Consider the following 27,364-nt stretch of genomic DNA (forward strand, 5'->3'; position numbering starts at 1 on the left):
TTAGAGGGACAGATGAAGGTCTAGCATTAAAAGTGTCACACAGTGGTTGGTAAGACAGGAACCAAATAAATAGCTTATGTGTTACTACCAGACACTACCTTAAGTCACATCCTATGACCAAATTCCTACCTCACCAGTACAGTGCTACCTCGGGTTAAGAACTTAATTCGTTCCAGAGGTCCATTCTTAACCTGAAACTGTTCTTAACCTGAAGCACCACTTTAGCTAATGGGGCCTCCTGCCGCCGATTTCTGTTCTCATCTGGAAGCAAAGTTCTTAACCCGAGGTACTATTTATGGGTTAGCGGAGTCTGTAACCTGAAACATCTGTAACCTGGAGCGTCTGTAACCTGAGGTACCACTGTACTGAAAATGCTCTGTGCATGCTAAGGAGTAATATGAGCATTAGTCCTAGGGCCATGGTTCCCATTGGGGGGCATACACCCCACAGTGGGGGGGGGGCGCAATTCAAGAATGAGTTATTAACAGTGAATGGCCTTTTAGGCTTCCTCCACGGGAATAGGAGTTCACTTTTTTAATAATAAGAATTATATGTCATGGTAGGGGGGAGACATCAGGATTTTAGAAATACTTAGGTGGGGAATGGCCACAAAAAGGTTAGGAACCACTGCTCTAGGGCCTGAGCTTCTACGTTGTAAAACATGGGTTCCTGACCTATGATTGTTTGTGATTATAATTGACTGGGACATCATCCACAACAAGCCCACTTCCCCCAAAGATCAGACTTTTTGCAACTGGAAACATGCCAGGAAAATGCACTAGGAAGTGTGGGATAGGCACTTAGCTTTGACATGTCACCTCCCTGAAAACAAAGCAGAATGGATGCTTATTAAACAGCCAATACCCTTTCATCTCACTGCAAACAAATTAAAGAGGGATACACAATAAACAGGTTGTCTGGAAGCACCCTATGACTAAATATTAGTCTGTGCATATAATCTTGGCACCCCACCCCACCCCCTTGTGCTTGAGGTAAAAAATGGAGGCGTTCCTTTTATCCACTTACACAGGAGTAAACCTCAAAGCCAAGGGAACTTTTCTACAGATCAGTTACTTTCCATGTGAGACATTAGAGTATCAGGTTGGGGGAGAAGTGGAGGGAGAGGGTGTGTGTGGTAAAACTTGCATTCTTTTAATTAGTGTATGTGTGTGGTGGGGGTGCATCAGTGTCACTTGGGTAGGTTCTCTTTCTATTCATTTATTATTTTTCCTTGCACTCACGACCTGGGAAAAAAGAGACAATGCACATACACTTGTAACCTAAGAAAATCTTTTAACAAAAAATATTTTGAAAGAAAGAAAGAAAGAAAGAAAGAAAGAGAAAGCCAAAGGAACTTTCTCCCAAGAAAATATGAGCAGGTTAGAGCAGATCCATCTTGTGGCACACAGATGACACGTGCTGACCTGGCCTCTCCATCCAGCCCGCGGGGGATCCCTTTTTTTTGGGGGGGGGAATGACAACGTGCCCCTCTTCTTTCAGGTTTCACCCGTGGCTGGGCAGCCCCCAGCAGCCCCAACCAACTAATCACTGTGGCAGCTGGGCAGCTCCTAGCCCTCCCGCCCCCCTCCGGACCCCAGTCCCTTGGCTCCTCCCACTTCATTCATCTCATCTGTGGTTGCCTGTTGGCGCCTCTTTGGGTTTCCTCGCCTGCAGCCAATAGCGGTGAATGTTGCTCAGCAGCCAGAGCCACAGCCGCCTGCTTCTGTTGGGGCGAAGGGAGGATTCTGGCGTCTCCTTCCTCAGCAGTCGGGCGGGAGTAGCCAACTCCGGAGGTGGGGAAAAGCATCCCTCACCCAAGCAGGGCAGCCCGCTGAAGAGAGGCCGGCTGTGGCGCCCCGCGGTCCGTGCGCGCTGGCTTGGAGTTACGCGAAGGCGGGAGAGCGGTTACCTCAGGGCTTGTGGCTCTGCAAGAAGCAGGTATTGAGGAGGAGGAGGAGGCGGCGCGCGCGGTGGGCTCGGGGCTGAGGCGGCCGCCCTGGGCGCGCGCTGACGTGGGCTCGGCGGGAGTGGAGTCCGCGCGCCCAGGAGCGGGAAGGAAAGAGGGGCAGGAGTTGGTCTCCTCGCCGTCGTCGTCCAAGGTTTGGGCTGGGCTGGCTGCTGGGGAAACGGCCCTCGTGCAGGCAGGTCGTTGTTCTCCTCCCTCTCCACCCCGTAACGTGTGAAGGGAGAGCTCTCCTGCAGAAACTTGAAGGGGGTTCGTGTTCCTCCACTTCTTCCTGCAGGATAAGAGGCACCTGGGTTCTTTCGGTTGTCTGAGGATGTCGCGCTGCTGCAACGTGTGTTTCGGAGGGCTTCTCGGTTGCGCGGGCACTGCTGCAGGCATCCCTCGCCTGAGTTCAGAGCAAGGCGTCCTAGTTGAAATTATAATTCGAAAAACCAAATAAATAAATTTTAAAATAAAACAAGAGCGCGGCGTCCTCGCTCTTTAAAGCTGCCTCCTTAAGACGGCTGTCCAAGCACCCTTCCCTCGAAACAACGAAGAGGTGGGATGCGAGGAGGAGGAGATGGAGGGGTGGTGCTGGTAAATGCTTCACGCGTTATTGTGGTCTGGGATGTATGTGGTCTGTGAAAACTTACGCCCAGCGATAGGCGTAGTTTTCTACTGCATATCCGTTTTTGAAGTTCAAGGATAGGTGCTCTTCCTTCTGCAGTCTCAACATCAGCCCCTGCACGTAAGAGGGAAGCACCAGCAAACCTGGGAGAATTGCAAAGTTGGCAGAAATGTTTTGGGGTGGGGGGAAACTTTAAGGTGAGAACCCCAGGAACAACTTTATTATTATGAAACTCTTTCCATGAGGCATCCCAAAACCAATTACGATTCAATGAGGATTGAATATGCTTGGTTGGATCCTTCTATACCTATAAAGTGCATTTTCCTCTCAAAGAATTCTGGGCGCTGTAGTTTACCCCTTGGCAAATTTTCCCAGCATCCCTTAAATTACAGTGCGCAGAATTCTTTGCAGAAAAATGTGTTTCCATTGTGTGGTTTGCACACCATTAAAGGATTAGGAAGAAAGGTGTGTGTGTGTTCCCTGTGTCATGAAAATGGGTTCAGTTCCTTTTTCTTCTTTTTTTTTTGGCATTTATTTCCAGGGAGTTGGTGAGACATTTCTGAGGATGTTCCTGCTTGGCTCAAAGCTCCTGTTGCTGGCTGTCCTTTTTGGGGTGGCCCACACAGCTCCTGCTTCAGATGGAGATGAGCAGCCTGAAGAAGTACTACTAAACTTTCCCAAGGATGAAGCTATTCTGAATGAAATGTTCCGAGAGGTAGAAGAGCTGATGGAGGACACGCAGTACAAGTTGAGGAATGCAGTCCAAGAGGTGAGACTTGCTGTCCAGATCAATTGGTACAGCTGTGGATGAGAAATGGGCAGAAGGTTAACCTAAATACTAAGTAGAGTGACTTCTTCTTTTTTTTAACATACAAAACAGAACTAGTTTGTTTGAAATATTTGCTTGAAAACCCACAGCTGGGTTGATTAGAACAATGAGAGTGTGGCAAAACATGGGGGAAACTGTGTTCAGAGTTCCCTAAATGGTGGATTGGTGGACTTTTGCTTGTTTGTCAGGAATTGGACCAATCTGTTCAGGCTATGCATTTAGATAGTACTGGTTCTCTTCCTGAGCTACTTGTCTGGATAATGAGCATGCAAACCATTGGGGATATGGAAACAGGCTTTGAGCTGTGTCCACCTTTCAGTATTGCTGCGCCAACAGTTCATTTATTTCACTTGCATCCTCTCTGTTCTAGGCATCTGTGAGTGATGGAGGAGTTCTTGCTGAAGGACATTAAAAATATCTGCAGGCAGCATAGCTTCAAAGAATCTTACAGTAACTGGGTCTCCTAGTGTAACACTTTTCAACAGAAGTAGTAGATGCCAGAGCCAAAAGAGGGGGTGGGGGAAAGAATGTGAGGGAACAGGGCACTTAATCACAATTCTAAAATGCATGCACCATGAGAACTGCAGATACCGTACGAATAAGTTATTCATTGTTCACATGAATTCAGGTGCAGAGCTTGGAAGAAGCAGGCTTTAGGCATCCATTCCTGTCATCTACAAATATCTGCTTTCACTTTGCACAGAGGAGAGTACATTAGCTGCTGTTCCCGTTCCTCTTTTCTTTCTCTGAATTTGCATATGTTTCTTCTGGCCAATAATGCTAGGGTGGGAGTGTAGTTTGACCTTGTTCCCTAGCCTCATTAAACATTTTGATAATGTGAGGGATTTGCTGCAGTTAACTAACTGTCTGGGGTGCTTTCACACTACTACTACACAGCCCGATATGTGGCTCCTGCCCCTGCTAATTTCATGATGGATAAAATCAGCAAATGTGGATGGCTGATCTGCTTTTGAAGCAATGCTGGCAGGCTTATTACATTTCACATGCATTTTTACATTTACCTTCCAGTTCTGGATACTTCTAAGTATGCTTTCTTCTGCATATATAGCTTCCTATGTTTGTTTACATTTATGCAACAATATTTCACATGCAATTTATGGTATAAGCTAAGGAACAGGAGAACATACTTTTCCAGTGACAAAATGAGTGCTAGTGTAGTAACCCTGCAACAGAAACACTTCCCTAAATGAAAAAAGGCATTGCTTGATTTTGTGTTTTCTGCATCTTCCCCCAACAAATGTATTAAATCTGTGCATTTGTTGTACTGGAAATTGGCCGGAAAGGATGTTATTGAATACTTGCTTTATGTCCCTGCTAATTGTCCACTGTTTATGATTCCTGGTTTGGGAACCTTTCCCCATCCTGTACACTGTTGCACAGAAATAATTCTCCTGTTGAGAGATTATCATAATGTCTGTTTCTCCAGATTTAGCCTGCTCTCCTCCCTTTATCCTGCTGCTTCACAGCATTTTTTATTCGCTACAAAATGCATGCCCACCCATCAGTTCAATTGTTTATAACTTGGCTTCTAACAATAAAAGCTTGTTCGGAGGAAACAAGGATCCAAAGTTGCATTTGAAAACGTCAGTTTTTCAAGAGTTACAGTAAAAGCTTTTTAACAGGGTTGTGTATGCATGGTGTATTTTTCTTCACCTTTAACACTGGCAAGAATCCAAAGAAGTGAGGGTGGGTGCTGAGGAACATAAATCTTAAAAGTAGCTTGTGTTTGAGGAGGGGACAGAAAAGAGGGTGAAAGTCTTACTGTCTGGACTTGAAGATTTTATTTTTTTTGGCCAGCAGTTGTTGCTGTTTTTAAGATATGTTTGCAACTTCTTTGTGAAAAAGCTAATGGTCTCTGTCTTGTGGGGCTCCAGTAGTTAAATTTGAGTGGTTTTAATGGAGCAGCAGGAGGGAGAGAACAAGGTTTCTGTTTGTATAGTTGAGAGTAATCCAGCTGTTTCATATTTGTTTTCCTGAGAGACTGAAATGAATATGGTTGCACTTTTCTTCATTCTGAATTTTAATAGCTTACTCTTGCATGGTTGCATTTCCTCCTCTGAAAACTCTAGATTGGAAGATAAACACCACACCCCCAATTTCCCTTTTCTTTCTTTCTTTCTTTCTTTCTTTCTTTCTTTCTTTCTTTCTTTCTTTCTTTCTTTCTTTCTTTCTTTCTTTCCTTCCTTCCTTCCTTCCTTCCTTCCTTCCTTCCTTCCTTCCTTCCTTCCTTCCTTCCTTCCTTTCTTTCTTTCTTTCTTTCTTTCTTTCTTATGCATCCATTGCTTATTTGAGCCCAGGTTTGGCCTAGAATCTGTGTCAAGTTCAGGCTTGGGATATGTGAAATGATGAATGCTTTTAAACTCTATTCAGGTTCCTTGTCTCTTTGGGTAGATGGGAACAGCTCATAGTTCTGTGTCTGGGATTAGGCAAAAATCTTTCTTATCAAAAGAAATTATGTCCAGGCAAGGCTGACCCTTGGCACTTAATTTTGTATATCAAACACTGAGTACATAGCAGAAAAAATTGTTTTGTAAAGGTCATGGTACCTATAAACTGCCTCTACCTTCTGCTTCTAGCTCTCTTAAAACATTCTTCACTGACACTGGTGAGATACCAGTGTTGCCTTGTTTTCTGTTATTGGCACCCTCCAGCACTTTGAACTAAATGACAATGTAATCAGTGGGCATGCCTTCCAGAAATGTGTTGACAATTGAAGCACTGGTTACAGCTTTTCCCTTTGCTGCAGGAATCTGGGAAATCATTGTCGTCCTCCTACTCTTTCATGTTTCATAGGATAAGGGAGAACAATAATGGTCCTTCTCTAAGGAAAATCTTTTATCTCCTTCCTAACACATACATTTAAGAGGACTTTTGTTAACATGGGAATGATTAAATTATATTGATATAAAATTAAATTTAAATCTGACTACTATATTTGGTTCTAAATTTCTGCCTTTGTAACACTTCTGGGTCCATTCTTGAAAAAGCTATAGGTTTCTATGCTTCTTAACTTTCTGTTGACATAGTCTGTCTCTCTCTCTGTGTATATATGAGAACCAGGAAAGGAAATGGAAGGAAGTCACGAGGTTAAAGAGAACTTCTGAAAATACGTTTTTTGTTTTAGTTCTTATATTCCATGTTGTATATTTTGTATTTCTCATTCTCTCTTTTTTTTGATGGAAAACAATTGTTGAATTTGAAATTGTAAAACCAAGAAAAATGTACCGTATTTACACACAAAAAAGACAGTCTGATTAGACAGTTTCTAATTACATTTGGCTTTGGACTTAATCCCAATCTCAGTTTAATTGCTGAATTGCGGGTTCATGCAAGTTATAACCCCATACTTTAGTTACTGGATAGCTGTGTCAGTTTGCTTTGAAATGAGACTTCAGCTGTCCAAATAAAAGCCTTAAAATAGGTTTGCACTTTGTGAGTAAATAATGCCTTTCTTTAAAATGAGTAATGAAACAAACCCCTATTGAAAATAATTGCTCCACAATAAAATATAAAAAATTGTTGTTGTTGGGTGCCAATCCATTCATTATCAGTAAAATAAATCAATGACACTAACAAGGCCACATTAAAATATTAAGGCAAGTCATAAATAAAGTCAGCCCACAGGCCAAAAGCCTTGATAACAGAAAGTCAAAGAAAGACTAAGCAGACCTCTCCATAGAGGAAGCCCCGCTGCTTGGGTTCAGTTATTGAAAAGGCCCAAATTCTGCTGCCAAATTTATTTATATCCTATCCTATCCAGATGCTTACATGCCACACAGGGCAACTGACAACAAAACCAGCCATAATACATAATATATATGTGCCTCAAATACTGGAGGGGACTGAGAGAAGGACTACTCAGGAATGTAACAAACTCCAGGCAGGTTCATATGAGAGAATATGGTATTTTAAAGTAATCTGATTCCAAGCTGTAGAGGGATTTGTAGGCGAGATGGCCAACACTTTGAATTGTGCTCCTAAACACATTGGAAGTCAGTGAAGGCAGTTGTAACACGGGAGTCACATGCTTCCAATAGCTGAGGTTTCTGAACAGTTTTCAAAGGAAGCCCCATATACAGCATTTTGTAGTAAAACATAAGAAGATGATCTGACAAATCTAGGAACGGGCATAATTGGTGCACCAGTTTCAATTTATGCAGAAGAACTCCTGGCTACTACCAGGACCTGCATATCCAGGCTTAGAGATGGATTCAGGAGGACACCCAGGCTCTGTTTCTGAGTCTTCAAGGGAAGTGCAATCGCATGCAATACAGTCTGAGCCTTTGTTTCCTGATCTTCTGTTCTACTGACCAATAATGCTTCTGTTTTTTTCTGGGTTAAAGCTATAGTTTGTCCATCCATATCTGAATCGTTATTAAATCCAGACACCTACAGATCTTCAGTAGCTTCTGTGGATTCATTAAAAGACTTTTGTATCACAATGAGCATCTGATTCAAACTTAATTCTGGCTTTCCATCCATTGTATAGCTGAATGTATCTTGGAGTGTTGTGTTAGCTAATTTGTGCAAGGTGTTAAAGCTTAAGACAAGCACAGGGAGCAAAAGGAGGGTACCTGAGAGGAGAGTACTAGGAAGTAACTGTCTTGGTCCAGAGGGTTTGGGAGCTTATTTTAGAATAGGATGCTGAGTAGATTACATCATTTGCATTCCTTACAAAGCTTTGTTGGCACTCTTAAGTGATTTGACTGTGGATGGCAGTCTCTGCAGTCTCTGTCCTTTTGTGTTTGTTTCCATTTTTCAATTGTTTTAATCCTATTTTGCTTATGTCACCAGGGAACTTATTTTATGGGAAGACTAAAAATGTAATAATCATTACAGAAACTGGTATATTAACAGCCCTTTGCAATGATCTGTCAGGTAGGTTATTAGTAGAACAGAGCACTAAAAATTATTCTTATGTCAAAGATGTGTGTTCTGCTGTGTGACAAACTACACCTTTAATTCAAAGATGTGTCATACAGCAGATGAAACAGAAATGATTTTGTTGCCTGCACTTAATATATTCTGGATGTGATTAGGCTCCTACTAAATACTTTTCTTTACAATGTGTGAACTCCCATTTCAGTGGAAAACAGACCTCTAGGAAGAGTTTCCTGTAATGTAGGAACAGCTAAGTATCATTACGCATATGCCAGAATTTCCATCATATGATCCTTCAGTGTATTAGGTTTACACAGTAAGAACACTTTTCCTTTTTCCATAACACTGTAGCTTGGTTTTGGATATTTCAGCACACAAGAATGTAAGTGATAGTAGTAAATGGAAAGGAGAATCGGTAAGGAATATAAACAATGTCCACCCAACGCTACAATTCTGATTTATAACACATCACATGCTTTCCCTAAAGTTGAACATGTGACATACACTGTTAAAATTGCTGCAACCCTGAACAGAGTCTGTGTCCTTTGTGCTGAAGAACTGAACAGTGTACTTATGCACATGGGAAGATGGGAGTGTTTATTCATGAGTTGAGTTTGACTCTTATTTGGAAAATAAGAGCCAACCCAGTTAGCCCATTCTGCTAGCTGAAGCCAGAGCAAGGAACCCCACCAGCATAACAGGGCTTTCCCCCTCTCCACCTGTGTACCTCCTTCCCCAAAACTGCTCTGGAGGGTCTTGAAAATCTCCAGAACTGCACATGGTGGAAAGGGAAGGGCTGTCACTCCATTGGGCAAACAGGAACAGTTGCACTGATGGAATAGTCTCCTTAGTAGTATGTTGAATTCCATCCTTAATCTGTTCAGTAATAATCTGTGCTGCCAATAAACTCAGATGGGTTGGCATGCCGTTTGTGTTAAGACCTGATCCCTGGTTATGTGAACACCTCCTTGCCCTGAATTCTGGACTCTTGCAATAGCTTAAACTGGTCTGAATCTATCACCATGAGTACACTGAGAGCGGAATAAGAGGACATGGCTAATCTGTTTATTCATGAAGTGGGAATGAATATTGAATTTCTCTCACTTCTAATCATACCTGTGGTTCCTACCAGAAATGATATAAAAAGCTTGTTCACAAGTCCCAACTCCTGTTTTTGAATAGCCCCTAGGGGAGCCTCCTGGAAGTGATTGTGATTGCAACAGGGGTAGCATCTCCTGTTTTGCCACTTGATGCTGCCACCACCATACCTGCTCCTGCCACTACCTTGCGCCCTGTTGCATACACTGCTGGTGGTGAAGTGCCACCACCATCAGCACCAATTTCAGGCAAGATTGCAGTGATCTGGGGTGATATCCTGTGCAATTTTGGTCAAGATTTGCCAAAAACATGCACCACTGGAGGAGGCAGCAGGACAGGCAGGGTACCCATGGGGTGCCACCTGGGGTACTTCTGCCACCTGAGGCAGTGCCTCACCCTGCCTAATGACTGGGCTTGTTCTAGATTGCAATATAGGTGGGTGGTGAAGTTGACTTGAGAATGCATTTAGCCATCTGCTCTAGCCTGATTATAGGTTTGCCTTCTGTTTGCTCAAAGCAAACATAACACAGTTTCTTAGTTCCATAGTTCTAATGTGTTAGGACAGTTCAAACATCTATCTTGGGAAGTACAGGAATAGGCAAATAATTGAAGCGATAACAAGCGATAACAAAAGCACAGCAAACTGACTTCTCTGTCAAACGAAATAGTAGCAAACAAAGGAAAAGAGAACTTTCAGTGCAGTAGTCTTTACAATCTCTTATCAGTGAACTAATTCTGTTTGTGTCTCTTTCCTTTTCTTTCCCATGAATGGGTGTGTCTGTCTTTTTCCTTCTCTGGAAAAAAATTGTCACACGAACATTTTTATAAATTGCAGCATTTCTAGGTTTGGCTGGACAGGAGAAGTATTACGTTACATTTTATATCTGTACACCACACACTCTAGCACACATCAAATACCCAAATGGGACTAGATAACTTTGCGTTTACAGTAAGCCCTCAACTTGTGCAGGGGTTATGTTCCTAAAGCCATGTATAATTCATACTTAATTTTCTAATTCCGAAGGCTACACAGTAGGTTATGTTTAAATCTGCAATGGATTCCTATTGGTGGCACAATTCGGTTGCTTAACTGCCTGGAAGCGGTTGGAGGATGGTTGGTGGTTAACAGATTGAGCTTGAATCCTGACAAGACTGTTTTTGGGGGACAGAGGGCAGGCAGGTGGGAGGAACTCCCTGGTCATGAATAGGGTAACTGTGCCCCTGAAGGACCAGGTGTGCAGCCTGGGAGTCATTTTGGATTCACAGCTGTCCATGGAGGCACAGGTCAATTCTGTGTCCAGGACAGCTGTCTACCAGCTCCACCTGGTATGCTGGCTGAGACCCTACCTGCCTGCAGACTGTCTTGCCGAAGTGGTGCATGCTCTGGTTATCTCCCACTTGGACCACTGCAATGCGCTCTATGTGGGGATACCTTTGAAGGTGACCTGGAAACTAAAACTAATGCAGAATGTAGCAGCTAGACTGGTGAATGGGAGTGGCTGCCTGGACCATATAACACCAGTCCTAAAGTATCTTCACTGGCTCCCAGTGAGCACAATTCAAGTGTTGGTGCTGACCTTTAAAGCCCTAAAGGGTCTCTGTTCAGTATACCTGAAGGAGCATCTCCACCTCCATCGTTGTGCCCGGACACTGAGGTCCTTCTCCTCGGGTCTTCTGTTGGTTGCCTCACTGCAAGAAGCGACATTACAGGGAACCAGGGAGAGGGCCTTCTCGGTAGTGGTGCCTGCCCTGTGGAACACCCTCCCTTCAAGTGCCAAGGAAATAAACTATCTGACTTTTAGAAGACATCTGAAGGCATCCCTGTATCAGGACATGTTTAATGTTTGATGTTTTGTATGTTTTGATATATGCTGTGAGCCGCCCACCTGTAGTATTAGCCAGTGGTGGCTGGTGGTGTGGAGGACAAAGCAGACAACCATATGCAGAGTCAGAGTCAGGGATAACAAGAAGCAGAGCTATTGGTAGTTGAAGTCCTGCAAGGCTGCAGTCCTGTGCATGCTGACATGAAAGTAAGCCCCACAGGACTTACCTCAGAGTAGAATGCATAGGGTTTTGTTAATCATCACAATATAATTAGTCATTACATGCAGGAATAATACATCGTTCCTATGGAAAAGGCAGCAAACATTGTCTTTAGGAAGGAAATTATTTTGCAATACTCTAGTCCGGTGCATGTTTACTTAGAATCTAGCCCTGCTGAATGCAGTAGGACTTGCTCCCAGTGTTTAGATTGTGATTAGCACATTTTCTCCACACAGGGTTCTTGTGCTTTTAAAGCTGCAGGGGAGGCAGATGTACAGGTGTAGCTTTTCCTAGAATGAAGATTCAGCAAACTTGACAGCCTGCTTCAGCCATCAAAATGAACCACCATGTTTGAACAGTCAGAGATTAGTTGCGAAACTCTTTCAGGGCATGCAAACCTGTCGGACCCAGAGACTAGCTAGCTTAAGACCCACACTGTGTGCCAATCAGATAAGTAAACAATAAATCCCTCACCCCCAACCCTGCATTTCAGGTCCATTTCAGGGCATGCAAAGACCAGAAGACTACTTTGTTTTCTCTGAAGGCAAGTAAAATTACAGCAGTGTGGGGAGCATTGATGCTGCTGGCCAGGTTTGGACATGGCTGCTGCTGTCAATGGTCAGCATTCTGAGAGTAACTCTTGGGAGTCAGCTGTCAGTCCTTGAAGCTAATTAATTGTTCAAGTTAGTACTCACAGTCCTTGGAGCTGATTGTCTGTGGCTGTCTGTCATGGATATTATTTTTGCAAAATAACTGTGTCCTTGCCCTCTTTGAAGGCTATTTTTTTAGTGGGAGTTACTTTGTTTTCTGGACAGTTATGGGATCGGGGCCAGGTCATATTGATGTAGGCAGAATGTAGAGTCTCCAATAATATACATAATTTGTTGAGTGGTGCCTATAATTAATAATTGCTTTAGATGCTGTCTAGTATTTATTACTTGTTTTGATCATGATTTTGCTAGATGGAGGCAGAGGAAGAAGGTTCTAAAAGGATAGAAGTTGACTTTGAGAAGCTACCTGCCAACTACCACAATGAATCGGACACAGATACAAAAATTGGAAATAAAACCATACATAGCCACCAAGAAATTAATAAGGTAAAGAGCTGCATTTTGACTGTAATTTATATTGTCTCTGCTGTGGTAACAATTAGATTTCTATAATACCTTTTGCACTGTACTGCCCCTGGAAGGCTGGTTGAAAGTTTACAGCCACTGGCAGAATCATGCTCCCCATGTGCTAACAGTATAGTAAAGTAACTTTTGTCCATTTCCAATATCTGGGCCCAGGCCAAGGTGTTGGCTTATTGCCTATAAAAGCTTCAGTGGTCTGAGCCAACGTATATGGAAGGGAAATTGTCAAGGCATTGAAAAAGGCATATTTAGTGTGAAGGAGCTGGGTGTAGACAAGCTGAGCAGAAATGTATTATTACAGTATAATCCTATGTAAGTCTACTTGGAATAAGTGTGATTGTGTTCAGTGGGGCTTACTCCCAAGTAAGTATGCATAGAGTTACATTGGTAGCCTCCTTTTGACTCGCCTTGAGGTCTGTGGAAAGTAGTCTAGAGATGTTCCTACAATGGTTACAGCCTTGGACTGCAACACTGCCCTCCATTTCTGTTGCATGTTTGGTGAACAAAGCATTCCAAATATTTATACATAGTAAGGAGTAAATTTCATGCTTTCTTTTTTAAAAAATTTGCGCCCCTCATATCTTTCATTTGTATCATTTCCTTGATGATAGTTCAAAAGAATGGGTATTTTTTTAAAAAATAGGGATTAATACATGGGGATTAGAAACACCCCATATCTCTGTTTAACTGAAATGAATTTAAAATATTGATTTAATGTACTGTGTTTATTTGCAATATTAGGCCACAGATAACAAGACTGGATCGACTAGCTATTCTGAAACTATTATTACATCAATACGGGAAGGAGAGAGCAAAAGGAATCATGTAAGTGACTTCTGCTTTTGAAAAGTGAAGACAAACTCCTAACTTTACAAAGATGTTCAGCACTGTATATAATGGGCGGTATCCATTCCTCTTGTCTCCCTGCCCCCACAAAAAAACCCTGGTGGTTCTCTCACTCCTCCAGAGCAGGAATGGGGGGCGGGGAGAAGAAGTTCCAGTGCAGAGCCCAAAGTAGTGGAACTGTTCAGTTGGATAGCGCCCAATGGCTAAACTGTTAGGGTTGATGGATGGTCCATTGTTACAGTGATTCATATTTATAGACTGCTGTGTGCCTCATGCAGAGAACTGAAGTAAATAATGTGCCTCATGCTAGAGACAAGGTTCAAGTGCTTTTTTCTACCATGTCTCTCCATGTGGCGTGGGGACAATGTTGTGCCTCGGGAACATGTGAGAATAGCATGCAAACTTTTGGCAAATCCTGCATTCATTGTAGTCTGACTTGCCCAGTTTGCACAAAGGTTGTGTTGTACCGTGCTTGCATTCTGCTAAGGTATTTGTCACTGTGCATCCCATTAGCTAGGCCAGAGTTAAAACCATCAAGTCACTTGATACCTGAGCCATGGCATCATTCAGGGGAGGACAAATCTTCTGTTGTGATTTTTGGCTTATTCCCTCCTCTGACTTGCTTTGCTATTAGTAGGTAAAATTCTAGCTGACATTAAATACAGCGGTTGAAAAAACTGCCCAAGTCTCGTGCTTTTAGAAGAAAAGCCGTTTGAAGTCCATATAGCTTTTAAAATGTTACTTTAAATAACATGGACACAAAGATAATAGAAGCAAAGCCTTATTTTAGAACTCCCCTCACAAAAGAGCATATTTCACACTCCCATTTTGGTGACAGCTCAGCTGATGTCCTTTCTGGCCCCCAAGTGAAAATATCTATTCCTAGTCCCTAGAACAGGAACTGGGCTTTTTGCCAGTACTGGCACCAGAGTCCAGTTCTTGGAAGGTGCTGTGTTGTTGAAGAGGCGCCATTTACATACTCAGACCAACTCTTCCTTACTCAGATTTCAGCTGCGATTGATGGCACTAAGATGGATATTAGGCTTTCATCCAAGAGTTTTATGAACTTGAGCTGTGAGCTGATGGAGCTGAATAAATTGTGGCTATCCATTGTGGTGCCACTTGGGTATTTTCCTAAACCTACATTTAATATTGACAAAGTTTAAAATAATTTCTCATATTTTCAGTCTGGAGCAATGTATACTTTTAATTTTATAGAGCTTTTCTTGCTTTGAAATTGTGGATCATAATCCATGTTTGTTTTGTTTTTGATCAGAGGAATTCTGAAACAAATATTGGAAAGCCTCAAAAGATAATTGATAGCAATAAGTGATGATGCAGCCTTGAAGATGGTGCAGGCTTATATACTGGCATTACTAGTAAATATACGTTATTTAAAATACTTAAATTACATATTACCCTACATAAGTGCAAGGCAGCTAATAAAAGAATATTAAAATATGATAATTCTAAAAAGCAACAAGAATAAAGAGCCAGCAGGTAAAACAATTAAATCTGTGCTTGAAATGTTGGTGCGTGTCATTCCTTAGTCAATTGGTATTGGGTTGAAGAAACTTACCAGAAGTCTGAGAAAAACCCTCTTGTTGTATGCTAAGCATCTGACTGTATAAAGCTAGGCTGCTGGGCATCTGTTCCTTGCTTCTAGTCCTAACATATACTGGAGAATATAAAACATTAGCCCCCTAGTTGCAAGGCCTTGTCTTTGGGAAGGTAAGTTACTAGAATTGCTTTTGAAGAAATTCCCCAGAAGAGGTGCACTAAGAAGCAAAGTCCCATAGCCTCTGTGTCTGCAGTCTTACCTACGAGTCTTTAGCCTTTTGGAAAACATTGTCTCTGTCCGGGTGTTAAAGGGTGGGGAAAGCATAAAATGTCAACTGGGAGTATGGTGAGTGGGATGATACAGAAGTGCTGGAAGCTCTTGGCTCATGCAGTATATTCATGATGTGATGGAGATGGATGTGGGAAGATGACACTTCAGTTTCCATGTACTTATCATTTGCTGCTTATTGCTGATCCCAAATCAAATCAGCAGGTGTAAACAATATTGCAACCTGCAGCTGCTATAGCCAATCAAAAAGAATGCTGGCACGCTAAATTGAGTTATAGGTTGTTTGGTTTGTTAATTTGTTAAAATGCCCTAGCCTGCAGTAGTTCAATCCAAGGGGGACTGATAATCAACTAAAACATATCAATATAAAACAGAACCAAACCAAACCAAACCAAACCAAACCATGAAAGCACAGTAGAAATTTTAAAGCATATAGGTGATAGCAAACTAAGTCAAGCCCAGAGTAGACCCAGTGCAATAAATGAACTTAAGATAGAACTCTATCAAATCTCATTGCCCTAAATAAGAAGCTCCCACACCACACATGGATCAGGTCCATGAATGCACAATAAGTAAATGCTGATGGGGGTGAACTAGGCTGTTTGTGTGTGTGTGTGTGTGTGTGTGTTTGTGTTTGTGTTATCCTCTTAGTCCAGCTGAATCCAGTGACTGCATGAGAAAGAAGCATAGAGGAATGACTAATATAAACTGGAACCACTTGGAGAAAGTTAAGCTTTTTATGTCTTCTAGATAAAATCTTATTTGTTCCCTTTTTCTGATTAAGACTTTCAAGGGTTTTTTTCAGCATCTTTTGCTAATGAGTGTTTGAGCTTTCTGGAAGGCTGAGTCACTGCTAGCTGTTGTCAGGAAGGCGATCAAACCAATATTTTATTCACTGCGGATCTGAGCTTTTCCTTCGTCCTGTCAAAATAATGCATGACAAAAATCTGCATGGTAGTTCTGTTGCACTTGGCAACATTCCAGTGGAAAAAAGGTGAACCTATGGCCCTCCAGATGTTGAATTCACATCATCGCTGGCGTTTGTCCATTGTTGCTGGAACAGATGGGACTTGGAGTGCAACAACATCCAGAGTGCCGTGCATTTCCCATCCCTGCCATAGAAGTTGCAAGACCAGTAGAAAACGACCAGGTTTTCTTGGGTAGTTGATGTTTCAGTTAGCCTGGACCCAAAGTATTCTTGAATACCAACAATGCAGTCTGACAGATCTTGCATATGCAGTGCCTTCATCTGTCCCTGGAACACTAAGCGCTTCTAATGTTCAAAGGAGAGAACAAATTCTCCCACAATTTTCCATAATGCTCCACAACACTACTTGAGAGACAGTTTGCTTTTTAGAAAGAGTGTTTCATAAGCACAGCTCAGTGGTGAGTCATGGAAAGTTCTGATGCAGCTTGCAACAACAGAAGATAATGTAGGCCAGACCTTTAAGTCACAACGTATTAAAAATTAGTTATGTAAGGTGGCTCTGTATGAATCCTTCTTGCATGACACAAGGTAACATCAGTAGAAGGTAATTCTGACCCACATACGTAAAACTAAATATAGACAAGCCTGAAAGTGCTGAGCTTCTCTGGCATAGTGCAGAATGACCCTTTTTTTAAAAGTCCCACTTTAAAGAAATACTAAAATGAAATGGAATTTATGCAAATGTTAATAAAATTATGTAAAACCTGAATGAATAAAAACATAAACTTATGGTCAGCCCTCTCCCCATCTCTCCCTGATCTCTGACTCTCCAAGTCAGATTTCCCATAGAAACCTATCATAGCTTTAAATAAGCTGTTGGCATAGAGAAGCTGTGTGCACTATAGAAGACATTTGTCTATTTGCAGCTCTTCAAGAATTTTCTAAAAGTTACTTTATATAGTAGCAAAAGCAGACCTGAGGTAGATGAAGGTTACATACAAAGTTTTGGTGCAATTTACAATTTATTTTTCTACAAGATAATGCAAAAGGAAACAGCCTGGGTGCCAGTGAGGGAAACTGAGTTTTCTGGCTGAGTTGACGTCAAGTCTTGTTAGTCAAAATCTCAAGCGCTTGTGAACTGCTTTCATGTTGACTACCTTATAGGCAGCTTATATAGCTTATCAGAATTTAATGCAGTCTATTTCATAGAATTACACAAGTGTTCTTTTCCTCATAAAAGAGAGCATTTGAAAACACAATTCCACCTAGCATAAGAAGAGTGTACAATCCATTGTGACTGGTAAGTCTTGAATTCTGGGTTCTTGAGGCCAAAGTTGCTGCTCTTGGAATCTGAGACTCATTTAAACAAGCTTCTAATATTAGGTGAGTTTAGCTGCTCAGAATCAGGACTTATTCTGAAGGACGTTGACAAACTCAAAGGGGGTTCCCTGCCTTCTTATATTTTAAAATTCACAGGCCTCTCTAACCAAGCATGACTTGTAATCAGTGTGGAAAGTTGGCAGTTCTTGACAACTAACTTGTTTTGGAACTTCAAGCTTTTTTTCTTTTCTTTTCTTGAGATTAAACTGTACCACAGTCTGCCCACTGCAGATACAAAGGGACTGAGTCAGACAATGAAATACTGTTTGTTGAGACAGTAAACATTGCTGTTAAAGCAAGAAAACTGCTTTTCTTGCTTTCTCAACATTATCTGTGAATGATATTATATGTTTCTACCTTGCTACCCACCCCACACAGGAGCTCAAGGTTGTGTACATTATCCTCGCTCCCCCCCTTTATCTTTGCAACAGCCCTGTGAGGTAGGCTAGGCTAAGTAAATATAGGTACATAAGCAGCAGTTGTTGCCAATAGATTGTGGGGTGAGGGTGCAGGAGGCCCAATCCACATATAGTGTACCTCCCCCAGGAAATCCTGTTGGCAGTCCTAGATGCAGGTGTTTTTTTCCCATTAATTGGGGGATGGCTAATGGAGGGGTGTATGCCTTTTGTTATGTCATGCTACCACGGCAACCACTTTGTATCATGCAGTGCCCCTCCATTTGTGGCTGGTACCCACAACACTTTCTTAAAATTCAAAATGCACACACTGGCCCAATGACCCCTACAGCAAAGAGTGGTTCTATTTTAATACAGTGAGTTGTTAAAATATTAGTTGTATCAAGCCTAATTTAGGCGCACTCCTGTTAAGCACAGCTCTGTACTCTAAGAGTGATATGGAACATTAATCATATTTTGGATAGACCCATTGAAGTCAATGGTCTCAAGTAATTTAAGTCCATTGATTTCCATAGTCAGCATGACTTATAAGTCAGTAAGGTGCCAACTACATAGCCAAGAAATGAGGAGGAAGCATTCTTATGATTCGCGATTTCAGCATTCTTCTTGGTATAGCACTATAACCATTTATATAATTATAGTGGTATAAGTGGCTCTTTGCCTTTTTCCACATCATTCCGCAGCTTATACTGTCTGCAAAAGTACTTGGAAAGTATTTAAGCTAGAATACATCTGATGAGGTCCATGGCAATATTTCTAAGATATTAATCCTTCAGTGTGCTGGCTGCTAGTTTTTTTTTGGAAAATGTCTGAAATTGAAATCTTCCACAAGCCTAGAAAACAAGGAAGATGTCAAATTTAAGCATGCAATAAACTGCTTTGCAATAAAATCTTGCGTTCAACCTTTTGGGCAAGTCATGTACTCTTTTGAGAAACTGATGAAAGGAATCCAGCTAGGAATCCAGTTCAGCCTGAAATACGTCCATCACTTTTTTACTTACTGCTATGTAAGACGTTGGACTCTTATGTACCATTTGTAGCAGCTCTTTGATATGACCTGACAATATATTGATCTAGTGTTACTGAATGAGTGCATCCAGGGAGGTCAACACAGAATTGTTTTGCTGTTTTCTGTGATGTGGGACAAAGTTTGGCAAAACTCTGCATGTACAGTATGTGATTGCAAAAGGATATTCTTTACTTTCAAGTAATAGGTTGACCGCATAGCTTTGCTATGTAAAGCAATGTGTAGGACCGCAGTGTCCCAGTCTGCTACTAGTAAATCTTAGCTGCATATGGCGTTATTGCGGCAACTATTTCTTCTATACTTACCAAAGGTATGTCATTTCTTTTCTCAGGAGTGCATTATTGATGAGGACTGTGAGACAGGAAAATACTGTGAATTCTCCGGCTTGGAGTACCGGTGTCATGTTTGCAAAACTCAACACACTGTGAGCATTGCATCCCCTTTCCCCCCATCTAGCTCTTCTTAACTTGGCAGGCAGGCTGAAGTTATATAACGGAACTATGTTGATTGTGTGATGCCTAGGTAATGTGAATAATAGTGACTGGTAGAGTCCGGGCCCTATTTATTTTAAGTACAAGAAAAGCAGAGTGAAGGTGGTAAAGTACTGATGAAATGCCTGCTGAGCTCTCAACTTAAATTAGAAACATGTGGTTTTAATTGTTTATATGTGAGCCTTAAATGTAATGACAGGAAATACCCTGTTCAGCATGGTAGAAAAACATAACCGGATTTTTCACAGGAGCAGAATTCTACATTTAAGTCCAACCTTTAAACTAATAGTCAAAATAGGTTTATTCATATAAACTATAATAGGGTACTTTACAGAGGTGTCCTTTATCCCCTTTACTTTTGGATTTTTTAAAAAACCTAGTTTGTGCCGTTGGTTTACACCAGCTTCCAAGAAGTATTCAAGAACCGTCCCGCATAGAGCACATTACAGTAATCCAGACTTAGCTGCATTTTGATCAGGAGCAAGTCATCGCACTATATCTGTTTTTTCTTTGTGGTTTGTGTTGGTGTGTTTCTTAGGCAATGCGCCATGTTTTTATTTTAAGCTGTTACAGAATTACTGATGCAGTGATAGTGTGGACTTTCAGAATTTAGGTCAGTGGGATTGTTTAATGCAGGTCTATGAAGAAGTTCATACCCGATGCAAGTTACTGTAGCCAGGTTATATTGACTGTATTTATGATGTTGTGTGTCCCATTATGATTAAGAACCAATTCAGCATGTGTGTGTTAATTTTTTCTCTCCTAAGCAATGCTCTCGAGATGTGGAGTGTTGTGGACATCAACTCTGCGTCTGGGGTGAGTGCGTGAAAGCTGCCTCAAAAGGAGAAAATGGAACGATTTGTGAAAACCAGAAAGACTGCAATCCTGGAATGTGTTGCGCATTTTCAAAAGGTCAGCCACTACATCACTTTCTGCTGTTGTTCCTATTCTTTCCCTTGCACGAGAGGCCAAGCAAGAAACTACTTCAGTGTGTGAGCTTGCATTTCCACTGTATATTGCTCTTCACCAACCTTCAAGATCAGAGCCGTCTTTCCCATTGGTCTTAGTGGTTCGTTGCGCCAGGGCGCTGGCCTTTCAAGGGCACCCTAGCGAGTGGGGGAGATGCACGGCTTTGCCGGCAGCATCCCCTTTCCCTGCACACCCGCCAGCTGCGCCCTGCCAACTATATGGCTGGCAGGTGTGCAACTTCCTTCCCAAGCCTTCACAGGAGGAGAGCGATCCCCGCAGAGGCTTAGGATGGAAGCTGCTTCCCTCCCAAGCCTCTGCATCTGCTAAAGACGGCCCTGCTCCCGGTCGTTGTCCTCCTCCTGCTTCCTGGCAAAAGGCGGAGTGCAGCCTTCCTGGGCTGCCTTCTCGGGCGCCCCAACACCTGAGAGCATGTTAACCAGGACGTTTTCCTGCTTGATTGCCACCACCACGCCAGGGATCGGGGCGGTGGGGGAGGCAGAGGACATTTTCCACCTCCACCTCCCTTGCTTTGGAGTTGGGGGGCGCTGGAGGGATCTTTGCACCATGGTGCAGCCAATGCTTAAGACGGCCCTGTTCAAGATGCTTTGGGCTACAATTCCCATCAGCCCCAGCCAGCATGGTCAATGGATAGGGATGACAAGAATAATAGAATCGTAGAGTTGGAAAGGGACCCTAAGCCCCATCTAGTTGAATCCCCTGCAATGCAGGAATCTCAGCTAAAGCATCCATGACAGATGGCCATCCAACCTCTGTTTAAAAACCTCCAAGGAAGGAGAGTCCACCCCTCGTGGGAGTCTGTTCCACTGCTGAACAGCTCTTACCGTTAGAAAGTTTTTCTGAATCTTCAGTTGGAATCTCCTTTCTTGCAACTTGAAGCCATTGGTTTGAGTCCTACCCTCCAGAGCAGGAGAAAACAAGCATGCCCCTCCTCCATGTGACAGCCCTTAAATTATTTGAAGATGGCTGTCATATCTCCTCTCAGTCTCTTTTCCAGGCTCCTTCAAGCACTCCTAAGACTTAGTTTCCAGACCCTTGATCAATTCCTCTGCACATGTTCCAGCTTGTTGTGCCCAGAATTGGACACAATATTCCAAGTATGGTCTGAGTAAGGCAGAATACAGTGGTACTATTACTTCCCTTGATCTGGACCTATACTTCTGTTGATGCAGCCTAGAATAGCATTAACTTTTTTTTGCTTCTGTTGACTCATGTTAAGCTTGTGTTTCACCAAGACCTCTAGATCCTTTTCACATGTACTTCTAGTAAACCAGGTGTCCCCCATGCTATATTTGTGCATCTGGTTATTCCTGCCTAAGTGTAGAACCTTACATTTGTTCCTATTGAAATTCATTTTGTTAGCTTGTGTCCAGTTCTCCAATCTGTTACTGTCATTTTGAATTCCGATTCTGTTTTCTGCATCATTAGCTACCCCTCCCAGTTTGGTGTCATCTGAAATTAGATGAGCATCCCCTCAATTTCTTCATATAAGTCATTTCTTAAAGACAACAACAAGCCCAGGACAGAACCCTGTGGCACCCCACTTGTCACTTTTTTCTAGGATGATGAGGAATCATTAATGAGTACCCTTTGGGTTTGGTCAGTCAATCAGCTACAAATCCACCTAACAGTTCTCTTTCAACTCACATTTTACCAGCTTCCTTGTGAGAACATCATGGGAGTCTTTGTCAAAAGCCTTACTGAAATCAAGATACACTATGTCCACAGCATTTCCCTGATTCTCCAAGTTTGCAATTCCATTAAAAAAAAAATCAAATCAAATTGGTCTGGCATGACTTATTTTTGAGAAAACCCATGCTGGGTCTTAGTGATCACAGCATCCTTTTCTCACAAACCGACTGTTGAATTATCTGTTCTAGGACCTTCCTTGGTATCAAAGTCAAGCTCACCAGTTGGTAGTTACATGAGTCTTCCTTTCCCCCCTTTTTGAAGATGGGGATAACATTTGCCCACCTCCAGTCTGTAGGGACCTCACCTGTTCTCCAAGAATTTTCAAAGATAATAGACAAAGGCTCTAAAATTACTTCCACAAGCTGCTTTGGTACTCTTGGATGCAGCTCATCAGGCCCTGGAGATTTGAATTCATTTGAAGTAGCTAGGTGTTCCCTTACTACCTCTCTTCCTGTCTTGGGCTGCAGCTGCCTCCTATCACTTGCTTGCTTGTTCTTCCTCTTACTTTGTACATAGCCGAAGAGTTGTACTCCAAAACAACTGGAGCACAGCAGACTGAGGGAGGCTGGTATATATTAATCTGTATGTGTAGGAGAAGTCCATGGCAGAGAATAATCCATAAAATGCACATCTTGTATAATACAAAATTTGGCCAAATGGTAAAGCAGTGTGCTTGACAACTGAGCATGATGCTATGAAAATAGTACTTTAAAAAAAACAAAAAACCTCTGGATGATTTGTGCGAGATTTCCTGTCAACTAGCAGCAGTTTTCTTAATCTTGAAACTCCTTTCAGTCTACTTTGTATTTGCAAGGTTGTTGATATGGGAGGTTGTGTTTCTTGAGGCTCTGCTTTAGAGATTTTACAATGCTTTTGAGGAAAAGCTACCATTGTCAAGAGTATGAAAATGAGAACCAGGCACTGGGAAAGTCTTCCTTAGCTTAAATCGGAGAGGTAGCATAGTCCTACACACTTTCCCTGAGTCCATGTCCCTGCCCAGCCGTGATCTCGTTGGATGTCCAGAGGGCAGCTTGCTGTCTTGTGGCTTTTTTCTCATGATCACTCAGAATGAAAGAGAAATTGTCAGAGGAAGAGATTTCCCATACAAATTATCACCATATGGTATGTTGGTAACAAGTGTTCCCACTAGCTCTTAGTCCTCTGCAATCTGTAAAATAGGATTAGCACTGATCTCAAACAGCTCTTATGGAATGAAACAAGGTACTGTAAAGAAACAAGATAAAGGTAATTGAAGCATCTTACATAGAATAGATGCTGATAACGTTGATATCTGTTACTAAGCAAATTAGCTCCCATTTCCCTAAGATGAACATATCGGTTCTTTTCAAATAATCCTAGACATCATGTTTATCTTTTTGCTCATACCTTGAGCAGGACATGCTGTGTTGAAATTACTAGCTGCTAATGGTATGCTAATGGTATTAATTTCTTCTGAGTTAGTAGAACACCACCCTTTATCACAAGAATTTGCAATATGTGAATTTGGTTTTCAGGATGGAGATATGCAGCCTTTTGTTCCAACTGAGAGCACTAAAGGCTTGTTTTAAGGCCTTGAAAACAAGATGGTGCACATATGACTAAATACATGTGCTATCTTGGTTAGGGTTAGGATTCCTGTGGATCTATTTGTCATTAGTAGTGTATTGTGTCCTTGTAACTTAATTAAGTGAATTAAGAAAGTTTTTCTAGGTGAACCCTTAGAATTTGTTGGAAGGAAAAGGACTGACATTGCTATGCAAACTCAGCTTGTCTTATATTTAATATTAGGCAAATTTATATTCCTTATTTTACATATTCAACCTGCACATATTCTGCATGTGAAACTGAAGAGATCAGACGTTTTACTGGATTTTCCAATTTTTACCTACAGACCTTCTGTTCCCTGTGTGCACCCCATTACCTGGAGAGAGAGAGCCTTGCTATGATCCCTCAAACAGGCTTCTTAACCTAATTACATGGGAGCTGGAGCCAGATGGAGCCCTCGATCGCTGCCCATGTGCACATGGATTCATTTGTCAGATGCAGAGGTAGGAAAATGGATTATTTTTCACAGAAAGATCAGGAGCAGATCCTGTGTGCACACCTCATTTTTCACTTGAAGACAAACCCACTTTCTGGACATATGACTTCCTAGACAAGCCTTCCCTGCCCTGGGGCTTTCCAGATGTTACTGGGTTTTTAATTCAGTCTCTGCCAGCATGGCCAGTTGTCTGATCTTGACAGGAATTAGTCCAAATGTATGGAGGGTACCAGGCTGGGGGTGAATGTGCACACTGCAAAAATATTGACTGCTGATTTTTTGGGGTGGACCAGGTCTCATCTTCCCAAAAAACATAAGGATGCAATCCTCCTGGTTCAGGCTTAAATCAAGTGCACAAATTACTCAAGACTAACTTAATCCTCTGTGGTTTGAATTGCACTTAAGTTTGACTTGGAGTGGAGCTAAAGTGTATTAAAGAACCAAAACCTAATTTCCATAGGACATAAATGCCATGAATATATCAGATTTGCCTTTCTTTTGACCCTAACTGAACAGTGGCAAAAGAAGGGTTATCATTTCAGAGTTCAGGGAGAATGGAAAGAATTTTCAGTAGCACTGGTCTACTTTTGGATATATCCAAGACAGAATTGCAAACAGGACCACTGCATTTTAAGGGTACATGTTCTGGCTACTTTTAAAATGCCTGATAGCCTGAAGCAAATTATATTTTGGACTGGTTTCTCACACTTGTATGCATGCTTGCATAGGCACTTGTACAACTTATCTAAGAGAAATGCACAACTTTCTCAACAGGCATAGCAGTGATTCTCTCTGTGAACTGTCTTTCAATAAGACCCAAAATGAGGAGAAGCCTTTACCAGTGGATGAAATATCACTTCTGGATTTTGTAACCTCACACATTCCTGGCGACTATGGAGAGAGATTGATTACAGAAGTACAGGAAGGTTTGGATGAAGACTTAACTGATCCAAAGAAACTGGATCTGATTTTTGGAGATGAAATGTAAAGTAGTTAAGCAAGTTAATTAGTCACACTCACCATTCTAGTAATTTAGATAGTGTCTTGTTTGATAACTCTAAACTTGCACCCTTTTTCACTACTGGATATAAGTGCAATAATTGAGAGTATATTCTACATAGTTATCTTCTTCTGCCCTTGCATGATCAGATGAGGTTTTTCTCTTTTCAAGCTCAAACCAAATTCTACACTATAATGTCTAAAGTTGTCAATGGACTCTTTTGTGGACAAGTTTGAGTTTTAAACACGGCATGATTTGAACTTGTTGATGGATTGATTAATTTAAGTCTATTTATGATTATTGGTTGTGGTTTGAGCTCTGCATTTTATGTATATGTTGCTTGTTTTTCAAAATTTGGCAAGAGCCTTCTTGATTTTTAGACTGGGCATTGTTTTTATTCAGTCTTTTAAAATATAACAGACGACACTGCTGTAACTGTGTATTTTTTAAAAACAGCAACTACAGGGATTTTAAAATGAGGTATAAGGGATGAGAAAAGTCAGTGTGGCATGTAATTTAGCAATAATTAGTAAACATCTCTAACAAAGATCTGAAACTTTAACCTCAAAAGGATAGTAATCATTCCTCTAGATGGCTATTTTATCCCATCTTAGAAGCAAGTTCTAGTAGGCATGTATGTTTTATATAAAATGCATATTTGCTATTGAGCACTTACAATAAAGCAGTATGATTTGAAAAAAGCCATATGAATCCTATTATCTTCCCTAGTAATGGGCACAATCTAGTAATGAGCCCCTCTCCTAGTGTCATCTATTTCAGCCCCTACCTGCTCCAACAGTCAAGCCCCTTCCTGAATAATGCTAAGAACCACCAGGTCCAAACTTCACAAGTAATTTATCCTGAACCTGTTGTGAGACCTTTTAAACTTTAGGAAGACCCCAAAGTTGTTAAGGTTTTTTTGTTACAAAAACGCCATAAAATTGTGATTTTTTTTCTATTGACTTGCCTAAGATACAGGACAAAGCACCGCCTTTCAGAAATTTCCCCCGGATGTGAATTCTGCCTTTGAGATCCTGGTAATGTCCAGGAAAAACTGGATGTCTGGCAGCCCTATTTCAAACAATATCACTACAGATAATATTTAGCACATAGTAGACTATAGGTGGAACTCTTGCATTTGGAGCCTAGAGTGGAAACAGAACCCAGCCCGCTCCAGTATGAAAGAGAAAAAGGGGAATTGACTCTATGTCAAAGCTGAGTTACAAATACTGTGGCAGGTAACTTTATTCTATATTACAGCTAAAGACAGGCTCTTCATGTTTTCTAAGGAAGGTACTGAAACCCCTTTTTTAAAAAGATGCCAAGACAGAGTGTAGTTGCCAGATAACTATCAAAATGCCAATTCAATATAGAATCATAGAGTTGGAAGAGACCACAAGGGCCATCGAGTCCAACCCCCTGCCAAGCAGGAAACACCATCAGAGCACTCCTGACATATGGTTGTCAAGCCTCTACTTAAAGAAGCAGATACCACCACTCCTTGGCAGCAAATTCCACTGTCAAACAGCTCTTACTGTCAGGAAGTTCTTCCTAATGTTTAGGTGGAATCTTCTTTCTTGTAGTTTGGATCCATTGCTCTGTGTCCGCTTCTCTGGTGCAGCAGAAAACAACCTTTCTCCCTCCTCTATGTGACATCCTTTTATATATTTGAACATGGCTATCATATCACCCCTTAACCTCCTTTTCTCCAGGCTAAACATGCCCAGCTCCCTTAGCCGTTCCTCATAAGGCATCGTTTCCAGGCCTTTGACCATTTTGGTTGCCCTCCTCTGGACACGTTCCAGTTTGTCAGTGTCCTTCTTGAACTGTGGTGCCCAGAACTGGACACAGTACTCCAGGTGAGGTCTGACCAGAGCAGAATACAGTGGCACTATTACTTCCCTTGATCTAGATGCAGAAACCTCCAAAGTGTGTTAATTTCAAAGCAGGCATAGTGAGATAAGGGGAGTTTGCAAGAGACCATACTCTTTAAAAGCATCTGGCTATGAGATGTAACATGTAATACTTAACTTCTGCAGTCATTTCCCCCACATAGAATGCACCTGCATGCCTGGCAATAGCAGTCTGTCCAGTCCAGTCCATACCATACCCATCCCTGATTGGCTGTA

The 27,364-nt window shown here is 41.8% G+C and overlaps 1 protein-coding gene across 5 annotated transcripts; it reads left to right on the top strand.

Moving 5' to 3' along the window:
• Positions 1-1,614: 1,614 nt before the first annotated feature.
• DKK3 (dickkopf WNT signaling pathway inhibitor 3) lies at positions 1,615-25,936 on the top strand. Of its 5 annotated transcripts, none has more exons than XM_081918627.1 (9): positions 1,615-1,938; positions 3,115-3,342; positions 12,408-12,542; positions 13,320-13,403; positions 19,356-19,448; positions 20,283-20,427; positions 22,383-22,418; positions 24,086-24,242; positions 25,010-25,936. In XM_081918627.1, the coding sequence occupies exons 2-9, from the start codon at positions 3,139-3,141 to the stop codon at positions 25,221-25,223; spliced, it is 1,068 nt and encodes a 355-aa protein (XP_081774753.1). In that variant the 5' UTR covers positions 1,615-1,938; positions 3,115-3,138; the 3' UTR covers positions 25,224-25,936. The 5 variants fall into 5 exon arrangements, with proteins under 5 accessions (XP_081774753.1, XP_081774752.1, XP_081774751.1 ...); XM_081918625.1 differs by lacking the exon at positions 1,615-1,938 and adding an exon at positions 1,974-2,099; XM_081918624.1 differs by lacking the exon at positions 1,615-1,938 and adding an exon at positions 2,094-2,215.
• Positions 25,937-27,364: the final 1,428 nt, after the last annotated feature.

The sequence above is a fragment of the Podarcis melisellensis genome (genome assembly GCF_964234715.1).
Source record: "Podarcis melisellensis genome assembly, chromosome: 1".
NCBI lineage: Eukaryota > Metazoa > Chordata > Lepidosauria > Squamata > Lacertidae > Podarcis > Podarcis melisellensis.

Bases quoted from the DNA above. Each gene is read 5' to 3' on its own strand.
- DKK3 (XM_081918627.1), top strand. From the start codon at position 3,139: ATGTTCCTGCTTGGCTCAAAGCTCCTGTTGCTGGCTGTCCTTTTTGGG. The intron at 19,449-20,282 runs GTGAGCATTGCA...TTCTCTCCTAAG, and splicing joins TTTGCAAAACTCAACACACT to CAATGCTCTCGAGATGTGGA. The intron at 22,419-24,085 runs GTAGTTACATGA...TTTTACCTACAG, and splicing joins AAAGTCAAGCTCACCAGTTG to ACCTTCTGTTCCCTGTGTGC.